Genomic DNA, 12,544 nt, shown 5'->3' on the forward strand with positions numbered 1-12,544 from the left:
CTTATTAAAATATTCTGGTAATTTTCCCGAAAATTTCGATTCACAGTTCGTACGAAACTGTTATTTCTGTAAAATAATTGAAATATTTTGAGCGGTGGTTAAGCGATACATTTGACATGTCACTTTGAACATGAGTGATTATTAACAGCTGTCTGATTTACAGTGCTGCCAACATAGGAAACTCAAATTGGATCAACCTTTATAGGGAAGCGCGCAAAACCATAGTTTCGACTCTGTGAATATTACCAATGTTCTACGAACTCTTGGTTAACGATCGCCGATGTAGCCATCTGGACCGTGTTTTCTCTCAATGCGTAAACACATTTTAGTGTAAACACAACAGACTCGGTTCAAAGTAAATGGATGCTTTTGTAATTTTATGGACCAGTTGATCAGATAGTATTGTATCTGATTGTTTTATAGGCTAACTTGTATTTGTACGAGTACATTATTAGTTAAATACTAGTTCTACTCTATATTGACGTTGCTCCTTTGGAAATTTCAAGGATGGACCATCCTGCATCAGGGCGTGAAGAGCTGGCCCTGGATCGAGCGAAAGGGTTGTCGCCTTTGAAGGTTCTCTACCCCTGAAGGCCGAGTCTTGCGCGGTGGTGGGTACCGTGCCCCAGTCCTCAGCCCGCGTTGCCGCGAGCGGCCGCCCGCAGCGCCACGTGCGCACGTGGCGCGACGCACAACGACGCGCGCACTAACAGGTACCGGCGCCGGTACACGCATACATACAAATACACACATATATACACACATACAAATATTGCTACAGTTGCGCACGGTGGCGCGCACCGGCGGGATTTTGCGATTCGATTGACGTTGGCGTTTTCGGTCTGCGGGGTTGATGATGACCCAATTTGATGATTCTGCCATTTTTAATTGAATTGTTAATGTCGTATTTTTCTTTGTTACAAAACATTGATAGTTTTTGAACTTAGTGGCGAAAGGCGATAGTCTGATATAATACATTTTCTAGAAGATTTAAGTTTTTTCATTATTTTTACGTTGATTGTATTGATATATTCTTAAAAAAATGGTAACCCAAAGATATAATGGATCGTGTAGTTTTAAAAAAGAGGAAAAACAACGTAAAATAATTAATTTTTGTATTAGTATGAGTAAAAAATACCACATTCTTTATATGCTTCTTGGAAATAAATTACAATGGACAGAAATATATTCTTGCTATTTTAATAAAAAAAAAGTAATAGCATGAAATTTCATTATATTTTTTATTTATAGATTTTTTAAATTTGAAACCAAATTTTTATTACTCAATGGTGTCGATGTGTCTTTTATTTTCAATTGCGACATATTTGCCTTAATTCAAACAAAAAAAAACTTATTTGAAGAATTAAAAGAATAATTATAGCAATAACATTAAGTTCACAAATAAAAAGATTTTTTAGGGGGCAGGTATAGACGAAGAAAAAAGGGGGAGGGGTGGAGAAAGAAAAGTATAGATGCTTCTAGAATGATGATTGATTAAAATGTAGATACATTTTTATTTATTTACAAAAAGCTTTATTATTGCTTATCTAATTTAACAAGACACTGTTTTTAAAGAAATTAAATTATAATAATGTTTTTGTGTAATTTATTATTTTATAACATTAAAATATGCAAATACACAAAACAAATATTATTTTTTAATCAGATAAAATTGAATAACTAATAAATCAAAAAAATAATATTCATAATAAAATCACACTTTTTAAGACGATAGAAGAGGGAAAGTGAAGGAGGGGGGGGGGGTGGAACTGCATAGCTATCCGCAAAGTTAAATAATATTTTTTTAAATTAAAGAATAATAACATATTTAATCAAAAAATATTTTTTAAATGAATTATGCTATGTTAAAAGCTCTTTTATTGCTGCATTTATAATATGTGCTTTATTATTATATTACGACATGAAAAATGTGAATACGTAAAATTAAATTATAATAATATATTATCTTAAAAATTTATTTAATAGTATAAAAATATAAAGATAGCAATAAAATATTGTAAAAATTTATTTGAATTAAAAAAAGAATAATACTTATTTATATACTTTTTATAAAATTCAGATCAGTGTATTCTCCATTATTGATAAATATATACATATATGAAAATATATTAAAAATATGAAAATAAAAATGGTTTATAATATTTAATTTGAAATTTAATATAATATTTATTTAAATTAATTATATTTTATCTTCAAATAACTATTTATTACGTATTTATTTGTATTATTTTTTGAAGTAAGTAAATATTCAAATATGCAAATAAAGTATAAATAAAAAACTTCAATCTTGTAAAATAAACATAAATAAAAAAATGTGAAATTTTAATTTTTACTAAAATATTTATTAAAATTATTTATATTTTATATTTAAATAACAATTTAATAAGTCTTTATTGAAATTGTTTTGCTATGTATTTTATATAATATTTATATATGTATCTTAATATGCAAATACTTTTAACTATCTTCTAAAATCAACATTAATAAAAAAAAGTTATACTATTGAAAACTTAACTTTTTAATAAAAAAAATATTTATATAAATGTTTCATATTTACTTCAAATATTTTTGAATTGTGTGTCTTTATTAATATAACTTTCTCATTAGTATTTATATTATATAACTGTTTTGAAAAAATATATATTTTTGATCATATTTAACTATGCAAAATATTATTTTTTTATTAAAAATAAAATATTTCATTTTACATATACTACATATGTTAATTATATACATGTATGAAACACAACACAACTAAAGCTAATTAATTTAGCATTGCTTCTTTTATTAAGATTAAAACCATAAGTAGATGTAAAAAATGAAAGACATTAACCTTTTTTAAAAATGTAATAAAAAATCATATTAAGGTTCTATATAACATTTTTGTATGTTTCTATCTACAAATTTCTGTTTTAGTTTCGTGTAAAAAGCGTTATAGTCACACGAATATTTTATGGTTCATAATTATATATGACGAGCTAACTGTTTCGGTGAATTTATTAATTTTTCATATTGTCGGCTTAGTGCACTATTTTTATCTACCGAAAAGGTCGTCTTACTGACATAATCTATTTTTAACATTTTATACGATCGCTTAATTATATATTACACCAAAACCAACGTCACAGTTACCTAAGCAAACTTACGTACACATATCGCTATAATCGATAATATTAACGGTTTAAATATTTAACCGGCAAATTGACCGATTCGGGGGCGCAAACTTTGCGGTCACGCCGAAGGCTTTCCAAAACTTCCGCCGAAATTCGAACCAAGGATCGAAAACAATTTGTAAACTTCGCCTTAAAACACTATAATGGACGGCATGAATAATTTATGGCAAATCGTTGGGCAAAAATAACACCTTTTATTCGACGCCTACTTGATACATTGCGGATGCTGCAATCAATATGCGGCCTAGCCCTTATAGAATATTAGGCCGGTCTATAAATTTTGAAACAAGGTTTATTTTTTTGGTAAATGATTATTGACATTAATATTAACAGTTTATTTCTGTATTAATCTTCTGATTGCGTTAAAATAGCTTAACATAAATGAATACATATTTTAACGACTAGATTTTTAGATGTGATAAAAAAGCCTTAAGAGCGAATAACGATTAAATCGCAAATGGCGTTATCGTGTGAATAGTTTGCTTTGCAAAAAGTGGTCCAAAGACTTATTGATATGATATCATACAAGGTCTAGGTCTAAACTTTGTCTTTCAATAAATTTAGGCTGTCATCTCAGCTGATTAATCGCAATCATTTTTCTGACTGCGTTTGATCTAATTATTAAATGCTCTTATAATAAATTATTTTTACTCCATTGCTTATTTAATAGAAATATTATAAATGTCGCAGCTGGATATTTCTAAAACATAAAAATTAAAATAAATGTTCACTACGTTGCATCCTTAATGCAATATAAAATCTAAGTGAAGTTTAAACTTTAAAGTCAATCAAACATATTTAAATAAACGGCAAGTGATTGAACCACGTTTCAATAACGGCAAAGTTTGGTTGGAATAGTAAATGTTCAAACATTCCCTCTTTTAAAATTAAATTTTTATGAACATTTAATCTTTACGATTTTCGAAGATAATCTGATTATGTAAATATACATTATATAATATAAGAACACGTGATTCTACGAAATGCGTATTTACAAACAAACTTATGCTGTAATTGCGCACGAATTTATGGACTGATATTTTAATATAGTACTGATGAAATTAGGAGGGTCGCTCGCAGACTGATAACGCCGTTAATAAACGTCGTTAGAGGCGGATCGGTTAATGAAAACGAATTAATTGAGCCGGCGCAAAAATTATTGCCGCAGCGGCCGTGCGTGCGCAAAGGGTTAAATTTCCGTTTTAACCACACTACGTGAAAAACAACCGCGTTCTTCGGTATTGATTTAAAATCAATAGCTTTGTGCGGTTGTTGTGTTCTTGGCCTTTGTGTGTTGTGTTATATGGATATATTTTGAAGGCTTTAGCGGTCGATATGATTAATGTTTTTAAAAGTGTTCTGCCTATTATTTATTTTTATTAAAATTCGATTTTTACGGAAAATTATAGTATTTTTTTTATATATTTAGATATTTTTTTAAAAATAAATTTACAGTGCTGGGCTTTATCATAAGAAAGCTTTGATCGATCCGTTTACTGATGTTCCTAAACCATGACAGATACTTTTTTTCTGATCGAGTGCTTTCCTTTAATTTTTATTTTTAACATAATTATAGATAAAGGCTCTCAGAATTTTTTATTGTTTTTTTAAAAATATTTCTCTGTTAAAAGAATAGATAAAAATATTAAGATATAAGTACTTTTTCTAAATAGTTATATAGTATATATATATGTATTATACATTTTTTTATACAATCTCTCAATATATATTAATTCAGTAATTATTACCTATACTCATATTATGTTTTTCATAATGATTTTAAAACTTTATTAATTAACTCTGTCGCCTGTATTTTGATTTATTCATCTGTAAATTCAGTCTAATTGAAAACTAAATTAAACTGAAATCCTGAATTTATTGTATAAATCAAATTTCATAAATCTGAAGTTTTTAATTCGAATATTGCCTAACTTTTTTAATACATACAATATAAAAGTATCTGTCTTCATAGCATAAACTTAACCCTTTATTTGAAAAAGTTATATGACCGCAAACTTTATCCATTTTTTTGAACTTAGGCAAATCCAAGTCGAGATTCAAAACAAAATGATACGAACGTGTATCGAATAAAGCTCGCACGAGATAAATCTTTATAAATTCACAATATATCACATTTTACGATAAGTATGAAATCGAATATTGTTTACTGATATATAAGAACAATTTTAAGTGTTAAATATATAGTTTTTGATTAAAATATAAGTGTAGTATAAACAATATTTTGTTAGGTATTACCATTAGGTTAGAGATAAATAGCAAAGTTTAACACATATATTTTACAGGCAAATTATTGAGGATAATGATTTAATATATGTAGTAATTTATTTTGCATTATGAACTATATTTAAAATAAATAAAAATATATTTTTAATTTTTTTCTAACTAATTACTTTCAATTAATATTCAAAATAATCATGTAGTATAAATTAATACGAAAAATGTTTGTTTATTACCTATGTCAAATATAATAAATAAAAATATTTTTTAATTTGATCTTAATAAATTACTAGATAGAAAGGTGTGTATGAGTTTAATACTATTTTATAAAGATGTGTTTAAAGCCTCTGTTTGTACCTTGGTTACCCCTGACACAGCTGTATTAACTCACAGGAGCATCGTCTGATCTCCCTAGAGTTAATGCGGTTTTTCGAGAAGTTGTAGTGTTTGTTATATTCAAATTAATTCTACTTGGGTCATTGAATATTATTTACATTCTTTTGTTACGAAACGTTTTCCATTTGTTTAGATAGTAACCAATTGTTTCGTATTTTTTACATGACAAATTAGTAAAGGTGGTTCCTAAATTGCTTTTTAAGAAAGTAAGATCTTCTAGAATCACATCTACATACACCAACAAGAGACATTCGCCTTTCAAATTTTTTTCTGATTTTATGTAAGATAAATATAGACTCGAAATAGCATTACAAATAAACAGGTATATATACATATTCTTGGGACGTTTAATTAAATTAATAATTTATCTGTGTGTTGCGAATATTTAAATATTATATTATATTACATTGTCATTGTAGGATACTAATTAAACTTAAAGAATGTTATAATTTTCCGTATAAGCTAGTATAATAATTATATAATATATAATTTTGAACAAGCACAGCTTACTCCAAAGATCCGAAATTTTAATCTGGAAAGTAATCGAGTTATAAAATATAAATAAGGCAGAAGCGACCGAAGACGGGTATACGCATTTTATCCGGACAAAGCCTAGTAGATATATCCGTTTCCGGCTGGCGATTCCTACATAATCCGGTTTAATTTTAACCGCCGCTTTTTACGACCTCCGCGCGAATAAATTTCACCTATTGCCAAAACGAGATAATATTCATAACGTTCATGTTTTATTTTTATTGTTATAGATTTAGGACAACAATCACTGGCACAATCACAGTTCACACGCAATAAAAACCCAATGGCTAGAGCATTGAAAGTAATGAAAAATATATTCTTCAAATACCAAAAGAATCTTTAAGAAATGTCGACGGCAATAAGATGATCAACATTGACAGTGTAGTGACTTGTGAATACTAGATTTATTGATTTTATTATATATGTATATGTATGTATGTATATATATATAGTACGATCATCCAAGATTTAACTAATTAAGTGATACCGTGAAGTCGTCGTCGAAGAAAAGAGGTGTTATCCGGGAGGCGTGGAGAGCGAGCGTCCCGGGCAACCAGTGGCTAAGGTCAAAGTTCAGCGTGTAGCAGCTTCTTAGAAAATGGATACCTACGTTGTATATATCAACAAATTAACCCTTGAACCCCTAGACGCGGAGGGCGATGTGTGTCGGTGCCGCGTCCGCGACACAATTGCGTTGTCATGTGTATAAAACGGTTCCCAACCCGCGTTGGGAACTTTGGGAACAAATGGCGTGAACATCAAGTGGCGCTATAAAATAGACTATAACAAAAAAGCAATAATTTTAATTCAAGTCGTTGCGCGATGCCAACGCCGCCTGAAGTAACCGGTAGAGTGACCAGTCCCGACATTGCCGAGGACTCGTCCATACGAAGCGCTGGAGATGAAGATCAATCCTTGCATATCTCGGAACAGTCCGCCAAAGAGCCGTCCGAGATCCTGTCGCCAGCTAGCGACATAGAAGATTCGAGCTTGCTGGTCGAGATAGTCAGAACCCTAGAAAGAACCAACCCTTCTTTGAGTCCAGTTCTCCAATACAAAAGAAACTCGCCCAAGAGAAAAGAACTTAGAATACCGTTAGAGGGCGTCACTTTTGTAGATCCGCCTAAGAAACAACAGACACCCGGTAGCAATGGAAAGGTCAAGACTCCAATCGAGGCTAAAGCTAACACTCCAGGATCGGCTAAGACCCCGCCTTCGATCACTTCCATCAAAACTCCTAGTGATGGATCAAGAACATCGGGCAAAGCGACTGTTAAGCCGTTCACTAGAGAGTCGCTTGAGAGGCTCGAATCCAAGACTGTACAACTGGTCAAGGAGTACGGCTTTCAACCCAGAAGAAAATTGAGTGTGGAGGATGGAGCAAGGCTGCCTTTCAAGTACGAGCCTTTTCCGCCAAAGCTGTACGGAAGACCTCTGGAGGAGATAGACAACTTCATATACGATGAGGTGAGTCTCAATTCAAACCTTTATACTACTAAATTGTATCTTATTTGCCGTGTTTCGTAACCCAAAATCAACGCTTAGCTAGATTCCTTGCCAATCTAATAATAATATTCCCCATCATCGTAGTTCAACGATAATAGGCAGCACGCACAAACATTTATCGATCGTATAAATGCGAGTATTATATAAAGACTATATAGTAGATTGAGACAGTTCGAAAACAGGAGATTTATCCTTATCTACCAGTACCCTCTAACGATTAGGTGCCTCAATCGATCGAGTGACATTTTGATATAATCGCAGTATTTATATATCTTCTTATTCCATCAAACTTATTTGTGTATAGAAGCATTTATATAACAAGTCTCTTATTTATTTATTGTATTATATAATAATATCTCGATTAATATGCATACATAGCAGTTGTTTTCAGCTGTATCGTTAGTTGTTTTTGCTTCTGTCAGAGGTTTTTATTTTCATACAAGATTGGAATATTGATATTTGTGCAACAATTTGAGTAATGTTGACGTAAAGTTCTCTTATTATTTATTTAGCAAAGCATATATAAATACAACTTAATATAAACATAAACAGATATTATAATTTATTTCTTAATACACGAAGGTGTTTCTTTATTCTATTGAGGAAAGCCGCTACATTTTTATTTTTACGGATTGTCCTAGAAATATAATTATATAAATTCACACCTTCTTACATTATTCCCCTGGCCATACTTATTTTCTTATACCTAACTATCACTAAATTGTCTCTATTTCTAGTATTAAATCTATGTACATTTTTATTTCTTATTTAATACTTAATAATTATTTTCAAACTTATATATATAAATACTAAAACATTTATCTATTCTATTCTATCAATCATACTTCTACAACAAATAAATCTATTTTTGTTTAAAACTACTCTCATTGCCCTATTTCGTAATTTAATTAGGCATATATAATATTGTTATACAATAATTAAAATGGGGCTATATAATATTATTGTAGATTTTTTTGTGTTTATACATAATATAAAATTTGTATCAACGTTCGAAAGATCCAGTTGTCTCTAAGGCGGGTTGAACTCTAGAATTTGGACGTTGAGCTGAACCAAGATTGACGTTAATTTCTCGAATTTCTCTGTTTTGAGATAGTCGGCAACTCTACTTAGTTCGAGCTTATACGATTTCAGTTTGTCAAAGTTAGAAAGCCGCGAGATATCCTCAGGAGTAATTTTCGAACGTTATTTAGTTGAAAGCTGTATATCTATTTTTATGCACATGAACCGCCTGAGGGAAGCTTAGTGCTCTTCCACTCTTTGCTGCCATGACAAATTATAACGATGTGACCGATTGAACAGATTTGGAATGACCGTTAAATATTTTGAACATGTAGGTGGCAATATTGCATTTCACACGCTGTCCTTTGTTATATGATAGTAACACTTGCAGAAAGTCTCGAATTTACTTAATTTTTTAAATTTAGAGCCGGTCGGCTTTTTGGTTGTTATCGTCTGAATCCAAGAATGATTGATATCTGTTTGAACCACATTTTGACTTTATGAAACTGTTATATTGTTTAATAGAAAAACGCTCAAATAAGCTATACCGTTTGTATTATATAACGCAAACGAGAGAAAAATGTCATTTATTAGAATATCCTAAGGACAGAAATTTTAGTAAGTAATTTCATTACAACGATTGCGGGCGATCTTGTCATTATAATTAAATATAAATTACTACCAAAGAATTTCGTTAATATATTTTTAAAAATCAGTAAATATAAGAATAGGAAAAATTTATAAAGGAAATTTCCAGGGGCATTATACTTTTTAATAAACTTATTTTTTGGCAAATTTAAACAGTACCTATATATACAGTACCCATATAACTAATACATTTAGAATAATAAATAATAATTTGAAATCTAGTTATATTATGTAAATAAAATATGAAGATTAAGCTACGATCTTCTGTATGCAATATTGATGTTATTGCACATAATTCAGAAATTATATCTTACACTCTTATTCGTGACTACTATATTTAATGATGTGATAAATGACTCTGATCCACACTTTGACGGTAACCGCGAAATTTCACTGGTGCACGTGAGTGGCAGATTTTCATTAATTTCCCGTCACGCTAAATTGGTTATTGAGCTCGTGTTTCACGATAGACATTTTAGCAAAGTTCATATGTATTTTGAAGATTGTAGGAATATTGTCGCTTAGCAGGCTAGAGCGTTTAATGTATATTAAATCAGTTGTAATCTAGCTTAATCCTTTACGTTGACGTCTTAGATGTTGGTTGGAATGACGAGGGTTACCAACAAACGATCAACCTATACTGTACTATATAATATAAAAACAACCTTATCTTCAACCGAATTATCTTTGAGTTTATCTTTTGTATTAAATTGATTGTCACATTCAAAATAACGTGACTAGAAATTTAAACAATATATATAAAATTTTATAAATAAATAAAATCTACATATAAAATTATCCTTGAGCTAGTAGTTTATTTTGAATTTATTTTTGCTGTAAGATTTTTTAAGCCGTGATGTCTGATTAGTGTAAAAGGGGTATTATTACATATATGTGTGTTTATATGCGTAGGTTTGGACGTATAATCGTGTAATGTGTTGTGATATTAGGGTAGGATTAAAGTTTTTACTCCGGTCCGCTAACTACCAAATTTCACAGCGTTAATGTTGAATTTGCGTTTCGGGACAAAAACAAACGACAGAGATAAAACGACCACGGATGATAAATGTGTGTCATGTTACGACATTATTACCCGGATACGTTAAATTTCTTTATCGTTTTTTTTATAAAATTACTAGTAAATTTACACTATTATTACATTATTACTAGCTTTTGTACTATAACTATTGATATGTTGTTTAAGTCTCTAGAGCAATGGGCTTTAGCATTTTGTGCTTTTATTTAAATTTAAGGTTGTTTTTATCATAGTCACTGATACACGAGATTAGTGGGCTAGTGTAGTTTTGCGAGATATTTTTATAATACTTTCTGGCATGATTTTTTAATGTTATGTGCAGTTTTTATAGTGTGTTATATATTATTTTTATACTAGCTTTGCTTTGAATGACTTATAATTTTGAAAATCGCTCTTATTTTTATTAAATATCGCTTTAAGGACCACAATGGCGGCAAGCTCTTTGCAATATGTTTATTATATTTAAGTTTGGAATCCAGATGTAAGCCACTATTTAAAGCTTGTTTTTTATTTTACGTTATTTCACTTTTCATTTAGGAGAGGTGGTTTTTTTTTTTCAGACAGAGTATTCCGACGTTTTGTGAAAATAATTGCTTCTGATTTATTTCGGTTGATTTTAATTTTTCATTTCTCAAAATATTTATTTAGAATTTTAAAAGTGTTTTTAATTTATTCGCGATTGATTTAATACCGTGAGAACTAATTAAATGAACTGTATCATCAGCGTACATAAAAAAAACGCGTATTTTTTATTTTTGGAATATCGTTCGTACGGCCAGAGCAAACTTCCCTGAAGAATTCCAGCTGAATTTACGCGTAATCGAGAGTTTGTTGTTAAGTAAAACAACATAGCTTTTACTTCTCAGATACGAACGTATTAGGGGTTTTGTTTTTGTTGTTTATGAATCAAACCGTCATGCCATACTGTGTCGAACGCTTTTTCTATATCTAACATAGCGCATATGTGCTTCGTGAAACTATTAAATTTATGTGTTGTCGAGTGATTTTCGAGGATATAATCTATGCCTTCAAGTACTTATTTTCAAAACAAAGAAATTATCAGCCTTAAGAGAATTTTCACTTGTTTGAAAGCGAAAAACTATTTTTTTTATATTTTATTTCCTGATTTACTGAGATTCCAGACAATGGAGCCATATTCGAGGACGCATATGAATATTCAAATAATTGATCGAATAATTGTAATATTTTCGTTTACGCCATCTCGAATGATTTTTTTTATAATACAACAATTTGAATACTTGAGTTTTTCTCTCAATATACCCGAGTGACTAGTACCACTCCAAAATTCATGGTTCTTTATGTGCCTTTATTTTGTTTCGAAATGTGAGACAGTGAGACGTTTCTTCTTACCAAAAAAATGCTTTTACGCCTACTAAAAAAAAAATTGCAAATAGAATGTTTATTGGTGGTATCTACTATGACTGAAATACGCAGAATTCGTTCGTTGAACAAAACAAAATGTTGGAAAGGCACACTTCTTATTATCGTATAACGCTAATCTCAAAAACAGGTGTGGGTTACAAATTTTAATAAAGTTCGTGTTACGTTTTTGTATTTGTTGTTTCAAGACGCAAAGATTTTATTTCATGTTATTTAATTTATTTGTAAATCCACACACACAAAAACGCCGATATTGATCCGATCTAAATGTATATTAAATCCGTTCCAATTATTATTAGTTATTGTATACACAATAAAATGTTCCAGAAATTTAGCTGAATTAACTCAATCGCAGATGATCTCTATTCTAGTAATTTGAATGACTGATTAAAAAGTATGTAAGCACTTTGATTCACTAAGTCTATCGATTATGAAAATAATTAAAATAATTATATTTTAATTAAAAAATATTTTACATGTAATTAATTGATTTTTTGTACTATTTGGTTAATTAAAAAATTATCGGTAGATACCGAGAAAATAAATACAAATATATATTGTATATTTTCAA

At 29.8% G+C, this 12,544-nt stretch overlaps 1 protein-coding gene across 1 annotated transcript in view; it reads left to right on the forward strand.

The window, feature by feature from the left end:
• Nucleotides 1-506: 506 nt before the first annotated feature.
• The window catches only part of NaCP60E (Na channel protein 60E), a 301,694-nt gene continuing 289,656 nt past the window's right edge, over nucleotides 507-12,544 (forward strand). The window contains exons 1-2 of the mRNA XM_088199232.1: nucleotides 507-713; nucleotides 6,593-7,829. Coding sequence (XP_088055358.1) covers nucleotides 7,185-7,829 — 645 coding nt within the window. The 5' untranslated portion in view covers nucleotides 507-713; nucleotides 6,593-7,184. The remainder of the gene's footprint in view (nucleotides 714-6,592; nucleotides 7,830-12,544) is intronic.

Source organism: Plectrocnemia conspersa, unplaced genomic scaffold (assembly GCF_051122295.1).
Source record: "Plectrocnemia conspersa isolate PC_06_02 unplaced genomic scaffold, ASM5112229v1 ptg000012l, whole genome shotgun sequence".
In the NCBI taxonomy this organism is placed as follows: domain Eukaryota; kingdom Metazoa; phylum Arthropoda; class Insecta; order Trichoptera; family Polycentropodidae; genus Plectrocnemia; species Plectrocnemia conspersa.